The sequence below is a fragment of the Diplotaxodon limnothrissa genome, linkage group LG22 (genome assembly GCF_057381915.1).
Source record: "Diplotaxodon limnothrissa isolate DT_005_m linkage group LG22, D_limnothrissa_male_GT1.1, whole genome shotgun sequence".
NCBI classification, from domain to species: domain Eukaryota; kingdom Metazoa; phylum Chordata; class Actinopteri; order Cichliformes; family Cichlidae; genus Diplotaxodon; species Diplotaxodon limnothrissa.
In genome coordinates, this window is record NC_140616.1 from 16,934,021 (window position 1) to 16,951,586 (window position 17,566).

At 43.0% G+C, this 17,566-nt stretch overlaps 1 protein-coding gene across 2 annotated transcripts in view; it reads left to right on the forward strand.

Moving 5' to 3' along the window:
• Positions 1-17,566, forward strand: part of jarid2b (jumonji and AT-rich interaction domain containing 2b) — a 105,139-nt gene that overhangs the window by 47,303 nt on the left and 40,270 nt on the right. For both annotated transcript variants that reach the window (XM_085346878.1, XM_085346879.1), the window contains exons 2-3: positions 1,140-1,266; positions 9,114-9,240. In XM_085346878.1, the coding sequence (XP_085203004.1) occupies positions 1,140-1,266; positions 9,114-9,240 (254 nt within the window). The remainder of the gene's footprint in view (positions 1-1,139; positions 1,267-9,113; positions 9,241-17,566) is intronic.

A 17,566-nucleotide genomic window follows, 5' to 3' on the forward strand; every position in this document is an offset into this window, starting at 1 on the left:
CACGGCGTTGTGGGGAAAATGCGACCCCTTAATGTATTGTTATGCAAATGTGTTGCCCCGTGTGTAAGCTAATGCTATGTTATGCTAATAGTGTGTCATGCTAATGTCACTATGTAGTGAGAGATGTTGGGGAAGGATGCAATAAGAACAATATGGAAGGGAGTCCCCATTGTACTCGGATCTTTTTATTTGTTTTTTCTCCTCTCTTTACTAAATCTATCATAACTCACACATTAGCACAGCCGTCACCCAAAACTCGGATTATTTATCTGATGTTCTTCTTGATTTAGCTATATTTAGTTTGTATTGTAAGCTAACAGCTTTAACTGTTTCTCCACTCTGTTAGGTCATTGTTACATTGCTAACGCCATATTTTTAGCTAAATAATTTAAAAGTTTCATAATTTTATCTAATATTATTACAAATATCCACTGTGTCTTGCTAATACATTCGTTTGTTTATCCACAGTGTTAGCTAAAAATTTCAACTTTTACAAGTACTTTAATCAAACTAGCCGTTTTGTTCTGTTTTGACCATCTGTTTAAAAAAAATTGCATTCCTTATTTCTGCGTTAACTATTCATAAAATAATTTAAAATTAGTTTTCAGTTTTCATTGTCTAATTGTAATAGCTTGTTCATAGTTTAGCTAAAAAAACAACTTTTTTTCCCCCCTTAAGTAATTCCTTAATTCTTGGTCATTTTTGGAGTTTTTATGCTACACTGAATGTGCTGAGTAATTATGTGGTTATCTCCTCATAAAAATGTGAAAATGTACAGACTTTGTTGACGTTAGTTTTAGCTTTCTTTTGTTTTGAGACAAATCTAAGCCTGGCTGCCCTGTGAGCATTTCCTGACCTTGACCTAACGCCACACTACTTTGGAAGTTCTGTTGCCCTGCAAAAAGAAACAAAGGAAATGGCCCGCCATAAACAGCTGTCCAACTTACAAATACTGTCTTTTATTATGTGCTTTTCATGTTCTTGTCTGCCAAGTTTTTTTTTTTTTTCTTTCCAAAACATGATGTGAACAGAAACAGAGTTAATGGTTAGAGAAAATGGGGAAATGCACATTGCTTGTGGTTTTTCTCTGCAATGAGGGCTTATACTAATCCATTTTCACCCTCTTGATATCTTCACAGGATGACAGTGATGGGATCCCGTGGTCGGAGGAGCGGGTTATGCGAAAGGTGCTTTACCTCTCCCTAAAGGAGTTTAGGACTGCACAAAAACGGCAGCTGGATGGGGATGGAACCACAAACTCTAATGGTGGGTTTAAGTCCACCTCCTTAATGCTCTAAGGAGAGCATTAAGGAGGTAAATGCAATACTGCATAGCTCATCTTTGCACTAACATTTTCTTTTGTTACTGTCTCTGGGTTGGGTGCTACAAAAGAGCAGATTGAGTAGATGTGTAGGTGTATACTGTACAGCAGTAATACTTTGCTGAATTAATCAGTGTTAAAGTGTGAAATAAGGTAAACTGGCCTATTTGTTCACATCAGCAGCATTCAGTAAGTGATTATACATATGCAAGTTTGCTGTATACTACAGATTAACCCTTAAGCACACAGGACTGGCTGTTTTGTTAATGGAATTGAGAACTCTTGGAGAACTGATTATCTTTCTCTGTAGGTTAAAACCTTTTGCAGGGACTTGCTGTGTTTCTACTGCGGGGACAAGGGTCTAAATAAAGGTCCAGAGAAATGACTTAGATCCTCAAAATAACCCATCTGAAAATTCAAGGACTTGGGTTTGCTGAAACTGCTCCGCTCCAGTCCATTAGGTGGTAGTCATGCAAAAACAGTGGTAATAGGATAGAAAGTGAGGCACAGGTGACACTTCTACACCACCTCCAAAGATCCCCAAACCTTTAAAAGGTACGAGTGCGAGAGCAGGGATGTTTTTAGTAGAAACACACAAAGTTCCTCCAAGGTTCCTACTCAAGGATAATGGTTCCTCTAGTGGAAAAGTCCCGTTTGTGCTCTTTATGTAGCTGATGACTTTGCAAAGAGAGAAAAACAAATGAAACCAATTAGTGTGCTGTTAACAGCTTGCCACAGTAAAAAGAAACTGTGCAGAAGGTGTGCGAAGCTGAAAACTGTCACGCTGTTGTGACAGAATCAGAGGCAAAGAATGGCTGCAGTCATGTTTTGAGGGGGGGAAATGTCACAGTTGCTAGTTTTTTGTTTTTTTTTTTCATTTTCATTCATTATCCTTTTTGTTTCTGGTCACTGGGCCGTCTTTCGGGACAGTGTCACATCCTCAGAGCTGAAAGCATTTCCCTCTTGTTTCTGAAAAAGTTGTTTGTGCATCAAACACAGGGACACAGATGAGGTCTCCAGCAGTGCCACACACAAGAAAACATGTGTATAGGTGTTGTTAATTCCACCTCCACTCAATAGCTTTACACATTTACACCCATCCTGGGGTCAGGGCTCATTAAAACACGAGCCTATCAGAAGCCTTAACTTGAGTTAATACCCGAAATTACTTACTAAAGACATAAATCCAATCCCATGGTCGAAGCCTGCTCCAGAAACAGTTGAGGGAATTTGTGTGTTTTTTTTTTAAAAAAAGAGAGGCTGAAACGACATGAGAAGAGTGAGTCCACAGGGGGGATGAACAGCTTGTTTTGAACCAAGCTGCCACCATGTCTTTGTTTGACACTGGTGTTCCTACACACACATACACTCACACACACACACAAAAGCCCTTAGCCAGCCAACAGCGGTGATTTGAACTTCACACGTGCCTCAGAAGCTATTCTCAGTTGACATTAACACAACCCAGACGTGGAAAGAAAGAAACCAGGAGGGAAAAAAGAGCCTCTGAAAGTTCACGCCCAGTCTTCCAGCTCGGCAGAAAGAGAGACGGGCATAAACGGGGAGGTGGGAACCTCTTTTGAAATGTAGCTTATTCCTTTTCCTCGTTTCTTATTTTTGCCATTTTTTCTTTATTAAACACAAAGATTAAAAAAAAATAAAATAAAAATCCTTTAGTGTTTCTGTCCATAGTGGTTCTGAGTGCCACCCCCTCCCTCCCCTCCTTGTGTGCCAGTACATCTCCGTGCGTCTGTCTGGCATCTCATAGCTGCCACTCCAGAGCTCCTCAGGGCCTTTTAAGCCGCCGCGGGTAGCTGACCTTATCGCCTGAATAAAAATGACTCATTAGAAAGCGTTGGCAGCCTGTCGCACCGGGGGTAACGACAGCAGCCCGCACTGACACAAAAGGGAGTCGGGCTGAATAGACGGGACCTGCTGTTTTAGAGCACCGTGGGTTAGCGAGGATTTGGAGGCAGTGCGAGCGGCACAGTTTCCTCTCTCGCACAGACATTGTGGTGAAACTGTCAGCCATTTTGGAGGATCACACTCAGCATGCACTACATCCTGAATGGGCAGCCCCTGCTGTTTTAGAGGACTGCGGGTTAGAGAGACTGGGCATATTTTGGGGCCAGACATGTGCCGCACTTTTCAGCCTCATGCAGGCGTCGTCGTCTGTGTGGAAGTATCAGCCATTTTGGATAGGACATTGATGAAATGATGCAAGGCAGGAAATTCCTTGCTTATTTACTTAATTGACAAAAAAATTTAAAGAGCGAAATTTGTAAAACTGTGATTATTTAAACTGAAAATGACAAACAGTCCATTTTCTTGGACTGGCATTTTCTTTTTAATCCCAATGACAGAACGCTGAAAAAATCAAGCTTTTCAGAGTGTTTTTGTCAATGGACGATTGAATTCATGTTATTTCAGATCTGATTGAAAGCGTGGCATCTGGTCGTCATCAAACCAAGCTTCTAAAGCAGCTTTTTGCCCCTACTTTGGGCATCTCTCCATCCCCTCTCCCTTTCCTCTCTCCTCCCTCCTCCGTCACTGTGTGGCAGCAGCAGCTATCTATTTTAGAGGGAGTTGTGGCGGCCTGTCAATCAGCCGCACGTGCCGGTCTATCTCCCGCCCACCCCAGCCTTCTCCCTGTCCATAACCAGTAATCATGCCATCTCCCCAGCCACTTTACCTTTTGCTAGCTGGCAGCCGTCCGTCTGTGTCCATCACACTTCCTGCCTCTCGTGCCTCCTTCCCTGCATTATTTATCAAATAGCATTATGCCCTTCTGCATCCCAGCTTCTGCTCATTAATCCACGCATCGCAGCCACATTCTTTCTCTTTTTTCCTTCCTACTTTTCCCTATCTCCCTCCATCCATTTGTCCTTCCGTTTGTCCCCCCCACCCCCCTCCTCCAACGCAGGGTTTCCATTACACATCAATAGGACTCTGGTTACTGCCTTCTCCGCGAGCTCCTGTCTCCTCTCTCCCGCCTGCTGCTCAATCTCCTCGATTATGTATCTCCACGCCCACAGTCCCCCTTTTTTCTCCCACAGCTCCTTTCATCTGTCTCCGTCTTTCTCGCCATCTACCTCCCGTTTCCATTTTGTCCTTCCTGTACTCTGCCCCTTCTGTCCCAAGTATCTACGCTACCTGTCACCCTAACCCTCTCACCCTTTTCCCCTTCCCTGCCCCGTTCTTCCGCCATTTGCCACCCTTCAGTCTCCTCTTCTTCTGACTCGTCAAAGCTATCTCTCTGTAGCCACATCCCTACCTCGCTATCTCGCTTACACCCACCCTTTCCTTTCCTCTCTCTCCATTTCCCTGAGTGCTATTGATGGAGGAACTGGCTGCTGGCCAAATTCCAGGAGGCGCTGAAGAGAGGGCTCCCTGTTTGCCCATTTCTCCGACTGTCCCCCCTCTCTCTCGCTCTCTATTTTCTTTTTTTCCCCTTTCTCGTCTGGCTGCCAGTCTCACGACTTGTTGTTCCTACCCGTTTTAATGCACATCATGGCCTTTCCCTCAGCTCTCAGTTTGCTGTCTCTCTGCTGTCTGTCTGCATTTCCCGTGCTGCCACCCGCTTGCACGTCCAGAGTGGCAGCCCGTGGCAGCTTGAAGCACTGTGTGGGACCTCTATTCTCTCTCTGGTGATAAGATGCCGGACAGAGGACGACAGATGAAGGTATACCAGCACAGACAGGGAGGTGGTGATAAAAGAAAATCACGGTAGCTGGAAGAAGGCGAGTTTGGATTTCAAGCGAGGCTGAGAGATTGTGTCTACTCGGCCCTCTCGCGCTTTCCCACAACAGTTCGAGCCATGATAGTGTCCATTCTTTACCTTTGATGCTTCAGTTATAGCCTTGAACAGCACAAAAGCAGATGCCGTGTTACAGAAATGCACATAGTTGCGAGCTTTTTGTTCTGGTTTGTGGTCATAGCTGCACTATGAGGTCTAATTTTAGAAGGAAGAGCACTATATTTGGGGCTATTTCAAATCCCATTGCCAGGCAGTAAGTTTTGGTATGTGCTTCTACTCTCAAAAAAAGAGTCTGGGAATGGATAATACAAGGAGTTTTCCTGCAATAAAGCTGCCCATCTTTTTTGTTTTACTTTATCCCACACTTTAATTGTATACAGGCACGGAGGGCTACTTGAATAAATAGCATAATATGGAATTTTAGGAAGTCACCAGACAAATTACTCCCATACGTCTGCTAACCCATTTGTTTTTCTTTTCATAGCTGTATTTAAGGTCTTTATTGGATTCTCTGTCTGATACCATATCTTTGATTTTGCACATGCAGCTCTTGTTCATGTATTCTTTGTTGTAAGGACACATTCTGCCCCTGATTGTCTCCATCTTTTCTTTTTTTTTTTTTTTACTTTGTGTGATTTTTCCCATGGCATGAATGTAGTTATAGCTCTACTTAGTACTGCAGCTTGCGCTCTCTTCTCAGCCCCATCATTCGCTTCCTCCCATCCTCTCGAGACGTCGAGGTGAGCACCACGCGGCGGATCCGATGGGCTTAGTTAAGCATGCCTAAAATCTGATTAGACCCCACCTATTTCCCAATAGGACCAGCCATTGGAATGCCCCACTGGCCTGGTCCTCAGGAGCTCCAGGGGCTTGAGTTTAGGACCCTCCCCTCTTTCTGCCACGCTTGCCCATCCCCGGCCCTCTTTTCTTTTTTTCTTTTTTTTCCCCCAAGATGCTCCGTTCTGCCCCTCAGATGGGCACTCATGTGCAACCAGCATATGTTGAACAACTCTTTGGAGGAATGGGGTATGGCAGCGGCAAGGTAGGGGGAAAGCGATGGAAAGCTGGAGGGGCGGTGGGGCTGGTGAAATGTGCCTCTGCCTATTTGTTTGCGTTCTGTGGGGACATCACGCGTCAGTCATTTTCAGAGCACAATTAAAGTTAATGAGCTATTTCTGTGTTTGCTCTGGTGTGAGTTCCCCTGTCCAGAAGTTCTAATGAGTCTCTTGCCCATTTTCATATCGGTTTATATGACCCCCCCCCCTCAAAAATCTAATTACCATTTTTCATGCCAACATATTAAGCTCTGAAAGATGTTTTAATTTAATTGAATATTTAGAATATATTCCAATATTTGATTGAATGAACATGTTTTAACCCCCGTTTTATAAAATAGTACTTTTATGAAGGGGACTTCAAAGGAGTTGATTCATTAAAAGAGTACGAATGTAAGCCTTTCGTGCCAGCCAAGACATTGTGAGGCAGTGATTCACCCCAGGCCTATAGACTTAGAGGCTCTCCAGCACCAACATATAAAGCGTTGCCAGCAGTGCGATGGCCTTACTCATCGTGGCGGTCTTTGTTAACTTTATGAGCGCAAAGATACATCTGATGACTGTATCTCCGCAGTCAGGTGCTGACCTGCCTTGCGTGTGTGAGCAAACCCCAACAGCCCGGTTGTTTATGCAGTAATGAGAAAGTGTGTGTGTGTGTGTGTGTGTGTGTGTGTGTGTGTGTCTGTCTGTGTGTGTGTGTTCATTCAGCCCAGAGCACTTTTATAAATCTCAGTTAAATCATATGTTTGAAAACCTGCTTTTTTTTTAACCTGCTCTACAATCACTCAACTTCATTCTGTCTCCTCCGTTATCATTTGATCTCGCCACCCCGCTTCCCGTCCGATCGTTCTCAGATGACACGACGCCCGGGCTTGTTCGGCAGCAGTTGTCTTTGCTAGCAGGATATCATTCAAGTTGCCACTTATTCTAACCCGTGCTCCTCCGCGCTAATCGTAATAATTTGTTTTCCTTTTTGACACCCACTATTAGGAGTTTGTGAAGCAGGGTTTTCAGAAGCATCAGTCAAAAAGGAATTTGGCCGGGTGTCACGAGAAAACTACGAGTTACTCAGAGAAAAGAGAGAGGGTGATAGACCAGTGGGGAGGTGTTCTTTCAGTGAATAAAAGGGTTTATGATGGCTTATGAAGTTTCTTGTTAAACAAACCCCTGTGAGATGTGAGTGTTTAGTGAGTCACTGTTGCTCTTTTCAAAATGAATGTGAATAATTCAGCAGCCTGCCATACCAAAAGTCCAGCCAGGCAGAAATGCTTGTCAAAACAGGTCAAAAGAGGTAAAAAATCGGATGAATTATCCCCTGTGTCAAATGTTTGCAGTGTTGTTTTACTCACTGATATAAATCTTCAACTTTCCGCTCAGCAAAGTGACACTTGAGTTGGCAAGGGAAGTACATTTTTAAACGTGTTACTGCCCCTCTGTCTCCAGTCGATTGGTCTCCTTGGCAGCGCTGTCCTGTTTTGTAATGACCCCAAAAAGCTTTAAACTTGTCCAATTGCCTCCCTGATAAGCAAGCCCACTCACGCTCTGTTGTTAAATCGGGCAAGCCCCTGCGTACACCTTCCAACAACTACAGGAGCCGCGTACGCTGAAACCAAATCTTGTTGATATCTTTTTTTTATTTGGTTGTCTGCCTCAATTACCGTTGACTTCGACTCCTACATTTGACCTAATTAGAATTCTCGGTGCCTGTTGTTGCTTTTGATTTAAGAATCTGTCTGGGGGGCTTATTTTGTTTTGTGCGAGTTGCTTGCTAAATATTTAATTAGGGCTCTGTCAATTGGGCTCAGGGAGAACGTCAAGCCCAGCAGTAGCCATTTCTGCGAATGGCTTTAGGTTGTTCATAAAAATTCTTTGTCAGAGGGCAAGCGTCACATATTGTAAGTCAAAGACAACAACAGCTGCTCGTAGGGAAATGTCAGTATGAAGGAGATTCAGTACCTTTCTATCCTAAGCTGGCCAGGGGGCTGATACTGGTGGCTCTATAGCAGTTCAGAGATTTCTATTTTTTTTTTTTGTCTTTTTATGGTTTTATGATCTGTTCTTTATTAATCACGTTATATTTCGCATAGGATTTTTCTTTTTCCTGTATCATCTAAAAGTTTTCTTTCAGTTCAGATCTTTTGAATTTGGGGCAAAACTCAAACACCACCACGCAGTTCTACTTTCTCCAGCTTATGGCTATATAAGGTACCACCCCAAATTTCCCACTGGTTTCTCCCTATTGCCAGGGGCAACGGTTGACTCCAAACCACATGATCAGCCCAACCCAGTTGCTGCCTCAGTAGCAGATGTGTATGTGGATATGTGTGACACATTCAAATTCAAATTCAAATTTTATTTGTCACGTACACAGTCATACACAGTACGATATGTAGTGAAACATTCCTTGTCTGTAATATGTTGCGTGACCCTGATGAAGGACCATCACGCAACATACAAGTCGGGCAAGCAGTAAAGTTGTTCTTTATACTACAAGTGTCATAGGGTTTAACTTCTTCGGATCCTCTTCAAAACTACCCCATGATGCTGCAAAAAGCTGTGGCATTATGAGGTGTGAAGGCCCGTATGTAAGTATATGCAAAAAAAAAAATAAAAAAAATGTTGCAACAACCTCTACAGGTGAATACAGGTATGTCTGGCTCAGGTGTACTTGTGCATTTGAGATGTTTAACTAATTTGTGCTCTCTTTGTGTTCGTCACTCTTTCGCCATTTCTTTTTCTGTGCCCTACACTCTCAGATGAAGCAGAACTACCGTAATTAATGATGACATCAAAAAAGGATGTTTTAACACTGTCATATATAAACTTTTGTTTATTCCCCAGAGGCTCAAGATGTATCTAGATATTCAGCATTGATTCTCTGGTCTAATGTTTTATTGACAAAGAAGCGTTTTGTATGAATGGCGGCAGAAAGCTGGAAACGTATGCTGGCCAGGCTGTAACCATTTTCCTTTTTTTCCAGGTTCCCTCGCCAATGGGCAGCTCAACGGCTCGGGGTCAAAGGGCAGCCACAAAGAAGACGGGTCGTTGCGCCGTCAGGGCCTGAAAGGAAGCAGCGAGTACTGCGAGGACAGTCCTGCAAAAAAGAGGTGTGTGTGTGTGAGATGTTTCTGTGTCGCTGAGTTATAAAGAAGTTTGCAGAATGTTTGGGTGTTAAATGCATGCAGAAAGAATACTGTGAGAAGTTGAGAGCATGCTGTGCACACTTGGTATAAATTGTAAGTGCAGCAGAACTGCGCTGACTTTTCTGAGCTCGGAGGTTTCATAGGTTGCCACATGACACCAGCTGCTTTTGGGTTCTCTTCATTGTTTTTGAGACACATGCCTCGTCTTCCCCTTTCTCTCATCTGCTCTTTCTTTCCATAATTTATTCAATCTGTCTCCCCATGCCACCCCCCCCCCCCCCCCCCCCCTCGTAATACCCCCGTTACAACATCCCCGGTAAAAATCAGTTCCAAAATGTTTCACTGCAACATTGCACTGATTTATGAACTTGCTGCACATACACACTTTGTCATGTTTTTTTTTTTTTCTCCCCTCTGACTTGACTTCTCCCCTCTTCTCTCCCAAATGTTTGTGGTGAAATGTGGAGCAAGTTGCCTCTGAGTTCTGCGACAGTTGCGTAAATAGTATGAGCCTTTAAATAGCGCTTAGGTCTCTTAATGAGCCCCCTCCCCCCCCTTTAAATCTCCTAATGCAAACACAGTTTCAGTCACTTATAATTAGCCACTTGAAACAATGTTCCCATGCATTTCCGAATGAATCGGTTAAAAATTGGAATTGAGCACAAAAAAGCTGTTAATTTCCATCCAGCATTATTTTTTTATGAAGGCGTTTATGTAATGCGTGAATTATTGAAAATGATTAAGTCTGTGAAACAACAGTCATTTTCAGAGATTGTTCTTGAGCGGGGGTTGGGGGGGGGTGATATAATGATGTTTAAATGCGATGCTTTTAATGTGTTCAGCATGAAAAGGAAAAAAAAGGCTTGAAATCTTCAGCTGAAATAAGATTACAATGAAGTAAACGATACAGAGTTTTAAGCAGATTTCACATTATCTGTTATGTGTGTACCTCAGCAATGCATCCACACAGAGATAACATCATGCATTCCTCCTTACATTTCTGTGTCCAAAAGCAGCAGCCATAAACCTTTTTTTTTTTTTTTTCTTTTTAAATTTATACTTTCATTCTCAAGCTGACAGCCACTGTCGGTAGCAGGTGTGAATGTGAGTAAGAGCACATGCCTCCTCCTGTTGTGCAAGCGTGTGTGTGTGTGTGTGTGGTTTTGTTCTGCCTCTGGTCTCTCACACGCATTGACACGATATCCAAGCGTCAGTGTAAAGCTGGAGGCGGAGTCTGGGGGCCGGACAGCAGCAGATGTCCTTCTGTAATGAGCAGCCCATACAGGCTCCATTCACCGCGCATCAAGCACCTGCCCAAGTCCTCCTAGCTGTCATTCGATACTGTAACCTCAAAATCTCACTTTGGTTATTACGAGCTTTCATCTACCTTGATTTGAAGCAGGTGGCCCCTGGGCCAACTTATACAAGATAAAAGTATAAAAGAAAGAAGGGAATGTTCCCCCCCTTTTCTTTCTCACTTCATCAGTTCAGTGATTCTTTTTGTTTGGACATTTTACCAGAAATGAGGCTTGGCTGGGAACTGAGTAGCGTTTGGAGACGATCCAGATCTATTATTGGGTATATGTTTTTGGAAGGTTTTGCAAGATAGGGAAAATGTTTCTTTTGGAAATATGAAAAAATTGAGACTCTGTTTTGATATCCTCAAGAAAAGATCATCCTAATGTGGATCCATATATTCTTCTGGATCCAAGGACTGCATACACGTTCACAGGCTCTGAAGGGAGTTTTCAGCCTCGGTGAAGTTCTGCGGTTTCTGACTGCTTGTACAGTCGATCTTAAAGTCAGACACAGCAACTTTGTTTATTTGTACAGTCACAATTGCAGTGTGGGCTGCCTGACCAGGCAATAACCAAAGGATCATGTGGCTTAAATAGATGGTAAAGCATAAATGCTCATCTCTGTAAGGAAGAAAAGCGCTGAAGGAGTAAATTATAATAAAGATGAGCTCACATTTTCATTTTCTCTTGCTCTGGTGGCCTCTAGTGCTCTGTGTTGAGTGGAGTTCAGTTAGAGGCCAGCCTGCTCTGTGGTTTTCATTAGTTCACCACACACACATACTCACAGTGGGGCTGAATGAAGAAAGACTCTCTATCTGATGCTAATGAAACACAAGCCTAGCCAGTACTTGGCAATGCCTAATGCCCTCTTAAAAAGCTTATTTTGTGTGTGCGCTTTATGCTTGAAGGATGACTCCGGTGCCCTGGCAGTGGGCGCCCCTGCACTGTTCCTAAACGGGCCTAACTGTGACGATGCCAGGAGCTTTTTACACCTGGCACTGGCCAAAACAGAAGGGAGGAGCGATGGCGTAGCGCCTTCCAATTCTGCGTGAAGGAAAAGTTTGTGGATCGAGGATGAAGGGATCGAGTGTAGACGAAGAGAGGCTGGGTGGAGCCGCGAAGAGAGAGCGATAGGAAGAGGGGCAGAGACAGAAGGACAGGTGCAAGTAATTTTTGGCAGGAAGCGGCGCTCTTTAGAAGTCTTTGAGATCAGCTCTGTGTTTACCTTCCCATGCTCCTGAGATTGGTGGGTAGACTGGCAGGACATCCCGTCAAACATGCCAGCTTATTGTAGCCCTGTCTTACAAGCTTGACCATATTCTCCAAATGGGGCTCCCTTGCCAAGTTTGAGTCGAGGCGCGCACACACTCTCTTAGATTCACGACCCTATGCAGTCTCTTTAATGCCACGGTTTACTGACCTAGTTGTTTTCCTGCTCTTCTGTTCCTCTCCCATATTTGACTTAGGTTGATTAATAAAACGGCCTGACGTGTGTTTACCTGTCAATAACAAAGAGGTTGTAGTTTCATATTAAGATTGTGTGTGTGTTTGTTTTACAGGAGCGTCCCCTCAAATAATTACCACAGTTAGTCATCATCCGATGAATCTGGTTCAGTCCTAAGTGAAATGAGTAAATCATTCACAAGTCTTCTGTTTGAATTTTGTGCTGCCGCTCTCATGGTTCAGTCAAAACCGGATTCCAGTGTGGTTTACTTTTAAATGACGTGAAGATTTTTGGTTTTGTATACAGAGGCGCGTGTGGGTAGGAAATCCATTGCTGAATTTTGATAAACATTAACCTGGTTTTATTTGGGCAAGCTGTAAATGTTTAAAACTTTCCAGCATATTTGATCACATCATTCAAGATTTATTGAAGCCGGTTTACTTTGTTTAATCTGACTTTTAGCAAGTAGTTCAGCTGTGTGTGAAAGCAAATGCAAACTTTTGAGGCAAAAGTTCGGGCGCTGTGTGTTTGTGGGCAGAAGTATCTATGTTAGACCAACATCTAAGCTTAATTTTAGTGTTCTCTCACTCTTTTTTTTTTTTTTCTCCTCCTTCCTTTTTCTTTTTTCGCCCTTCTTTTTTACTGAACCCCACTTTTGGCTCTCTTTGAATCTGTTCTCTCTGTTTTCTCAGCCAAGACACACACTCAGCTGCTGCTGCTTGTTTTGTTTCGACTTAATGAATGCCAAGTGTGTACACACGGAGAGACACACACACACTTGTCTTGTCTAGCATAACCAATGCCTCTTGTCAGTAACGCATAATCACCGTTTCCATTTATGAGGGATTACATGCATGTGCGCACAGGCCTGCACACACGTGCACACTAATACGCACGCACACAGTGAGTGCGTTTTAATAGAGGGCCATAATGTGCTTATTAATTTGCTTTAGATGGTATCGTGTAGCGACCTATATGCACCGCAGCACCTAGCTGTTCCACCAGCGCCTAATGGATGAATAACAATGTTCACGCTGTATTTTGCAATTCTGCTGCTTTTACCTGCTGCTGCAAAAATACAGCAGATTCAGATATAGTTACAGCACGTGAGGCCACGCTGGACAGTCGTTCCGTTGCAGTTTAAATGATCTCTTCTGGTTTTTCTGTCAGTGACTCACCAAAATCTCCTCTAAACTCTCCTCTCGTTGTCGCTGCTTTGCCGCGGCTTTATGAAAGCCTTCCTTGCCACTGAAATAAATGGCAGGGTGAAGGAGTATTAACCATCCGCCACAGTGCATAATGTCACTCAGTACACAAACTGGCTCCCGTAATCACTGTCAAATGCTAGTGTAATTGTAGCACAGATTGAGCATGTGAAAACTGGTTTGCGTGGCGCTCCTTATGGCATCATACAACAAAGTCTAAACGCTTCTTGGGATTTACTGTTACGCAGTCGTAAAGTACTAATTTGATCTTTTGTAAGCCAAAATGTTGAGATGTGTCAGACTGTTGTAGTGAGCATAAGTACCTTTTTTCTGTCATTATATTCAAATCAATGTATGATTTGATAAGAATATCTAAATTTAGATAACACTTTCAGGAGGGGGGAAAAAAGCATGACCTCGTATGCAAGCCATCCCTTTTGTTGTAATATTAATTCCAGAGCTCAGTTGAAAGGTGTGCATGAAAAGGCGAGGAGGGGAAAAGTTTCAGTGTGTTGACAGAGATGATCTGCAGCAGAGAGCGGTGAACCATTGACTGGGTCGGTTTTTCATCTCAACCTGGGAATCTTCTGCAAATTGGAAACACAAGTGGGAGATGGATCATTTAGGAGCAATCAATGTGTGTGCGTGTACTGTAAGGTTATTTGTTTTTGTTCTGGTAGTTACATGACAGAACACAGTACTTCTGCTCTTCATGTAGCAGAAAATGCATGCACTCAAATGTTTGTTTTATGGTTGATCTCCCTAGTCTTTATTTTATTACTCTATCGATGTTCCTACCTACTTATCAATCATTGGCAGTAACTTAAGGTCACTGAAGGTCTACATATTGCATGCCATATTGAATTTGGGTAACTGGACTAACGCCGTGCCTGCACACCACTCCCATGAGAAATTTAAGGTGGACTAGGTCAGAAGTCAAATGGTTTGAATTGAGCAGTGTGTCTTGTTAAGGGTTAAAAAGGCCTAGAGACTGGTTAGCAACCATCCTGCAACCACCAGTTGCAAGAATGAAATATATATTCCTACAATATGTCACGGAGGTTGTAACCAAATTCACCCAGCAACTACTAGCAAAGATGCATACAGCACTGTCCCTAAAACCACTCGAGGTTAGAGGCGCTTTCCAAATCATTGCGCCCAATGGACTGTGCCTGCCAGCAAAGGTAACATTTAAGTACGAGGTTTCGTGTTTATCTCGTAGTGCCACGAGGATAAAAAAGGAATCAAAGCGGGAAATACGTTTTTATTTAATCTTCTCTGCTATATGATCACTCTCAACAACCTTTGAACCCACTGGTGTTTTGTCAACGTGGTTATTTCAGTGGCGTTTAGCCCAAGTGTAACACAACTCATTCATTTGTGACAAAGGGGACAAAAGGTGACTTCCATCTGACCTAATATAGCATTTATATATTCACAGAGATGGCTTGGCTTTCTCTTCACATTTGCCTGTCACACCATCTTCCCTCTCGTCACCCCCGCTCCAAAAAAAAGAGGGTGGGGGCAAGGTTATATTTAAATGTGCACACAGGCTCTGCTATATATTTAATCTCAAATGAAAATCAGTCTTACTGTGACTGTTTGAAGCATGAAACCACCGAAGCTCCTTATGTGACAAACTCGCACACAGTCACACACACTCACATCTTGGTAACACTCATCTTTATTTATCCTGATGTTGTCACAGAGCGGTTAAGCATTGCAAACTGTATGCTGGTGTAAGCATCACTACTGCGGTTAGTAACAGCCTGTTTTAGTGAACTACTCTTTGTTTAAGAGCGAGACAATAGGAGGTAGACTTTCCGTGTGCATATTTGTCTTCATGACAGTTAATGATTGTGTTTATTTTTGTTTGTTGTGCACATGCTCATTGTATATGTGATTGGGAGTCTATGGGTGGGCTGTTTGTTTACACAAAGGTCACAGGGTTGACCCGGTCAGATCACTGCAGTGCCATCCCTCCTCTAAATGGATGGAGACAGAAAAGCAATAAACACAGGAAGTTAAATGAGCGTTCGCTTAAAACTGCTCATAATGAGCGCTCGTCATCAACTTTAGGGTTTGTGAATCTGGGCACTTATACACAATTTGGTTATTCCGCTTTGAGGCTAAAACGGCATCGCTAAAGGCAAATTTATTTCTGCATTTTAAAAAAACAAAACTGTACTTTTTAAAGTGTGAACGATAACACAAGGTAAAGTTGAAATCGAGGCGCTCATCACTACGATTTTACTGTAGAAGCATGAACATGCAGAAATGAAGGCGACAGTGCTGCAAGCCTGAATGCTTGTCACTGAGTGCTGCTGGGCAGAGCTGCTTGTCTAGCTTTATGTTAGCATGCTGTTCACATCCTTGCAAAGATCCGATGTCGTCAGCAGTGTTTTTACTCTCCCGGACGCAGGCATGTTTGATGTACCCACAGTTATAAAAGTGCAAAAATACCTTACATCGCAGAGACAAACATCAGAGACCTTTTTTCCAGGGTGCAGAAGTGGTTCGGTGAACTCGCCACACGCTAGGACGGCTGTCTGTGAGGATCAATATCCTTAATGGATTTCCAATTGTTTTGCAATTTTTTGAGTAGGGTCATGCTTAAAAAAACAAGCTGCACGAGCACGATCTGCTCAGTCATGCAGAAGCATTAAACTACTGTGTACTGAATAACCAGGCAAACTGCAGGACCCTGTATGGGTGTTTACATTTTCATTACCAAATTGTATAAGTTAGTGTAACTTTTAGTTGAAGTATATCAGTAAAATTCAGCTGGGGGAGGACACAGTGACCCCCAACACCCCTGTCTGTATCTGCAACAGAATATAACTGAGGTGTACTGTAATGTCATCACTTAATCACTGAAAAGTGTAATGTGATCGCAGTAACGTGTTATTTATAACTTTGTAGCGTGCTACATCTTGTGCTGTTTAATACAACGTTCTGGTTTGGTATCAAACATAGTAGCTTAAGGTTTTTCTGTCATACAGTCTTTCACACTGTTGTTTGCACATACAGTCTAACAGTTACAGCGTCATCACTGTTTTCGTTGCATTTTCATGAGTGAAAGTCTTATGGGCTTAAGAAATTCTTCATATAATTTCTGTGTACAACAACTGCTAAAACTGCCGTACAACACATGCTCTCACCGATGATCTAAATCAGGCAGAAGAGCAGATTAAAAACATAGAAAGGCTTTATCGCTGCATATAAACATTAACGGAGTGATTTTAAGTGGACAGAAACCACTCGGACTCAACACGCGCACACAAACGCACACTCTCACACTCAGCTGCAGTGAGGTGGTATTTTATCAGGACCATGTGGGCCATCTGGAGCCAATTAATACATCCCCTAAGGTGCAGACTCTGGATCAGTTCTCATCTCCTCAAACTATAACCTTTTATCATGGGAGTGAACGCCAAGTCTGAGTGCAGCCCAGCCACAGATGCTGCAGACAAAGTGTCTCTCCAGATGTGCTCGTATTCATGTCGAAGACGATAAAAAATTAGCACCCAGATTTTCATTGTCTAAGATGGTTTTAGTTTATTTTCTCCTTCTCTCAGATTGTGGTGGTTACGATGCAAAGTTAGTTTAGAAGTAATTGTCTATTTTATTTTATTTTATTTATTTATTTGTATTAAGAGTAGACCGTGCGCAAATCAACACACAGGCTGCTAGCTCGTGTTTCCCTCGCCAGCCTCATCTAAATATCTGGTTGCAGTGGTGCAACAAATATCTGAAAACAAACCAGACAGCCAGAGCTCCACTGTGGCGACTCCACGCATTTGACCTCAAGTCCACAGACACAAGTTTCATTAAAGGTCTTCTTACATGAAAAACATTGAAGTTGCACAGGTTTCTATTAAAATTGCAAAGGCACCCAGGATTGTTTCGAACTTCTATTTTTTATTTATGGGCGATCGTGGCCCCGGCTTGGACAGTCTCGTCGTTGTGTCCTTGGACAAGACACTTCACCCGTTGCCTACTGGTGGTGGTCAGAGGGCCCGATGGCGCCAGTGTCCGGCAGCCTCGCCTCTGTCAGTGCGCCCCAGGGTGGCTGTGGCTACAATGTAGCTTACCATCACCAGTGTGTTAATGGGTGGATGACTGGGTGTGTAAAGCGCTTTGGAGTCCTTAGGGACTAGTAAAGTGCTATACAAATACAGGCCATTTTTATTTTTCTAATGCTAAAATTAAATAATGCTTTCATGAAGCTTCATCAATATGGAAAGATGCCAAAGCTACAGCATATTCAGTCACTAAAACGTGCTAGTGTAGCAGTCCTGCTTAATCAGCGTTTAACTTATTTTCTTTTGCATTCATTCTCA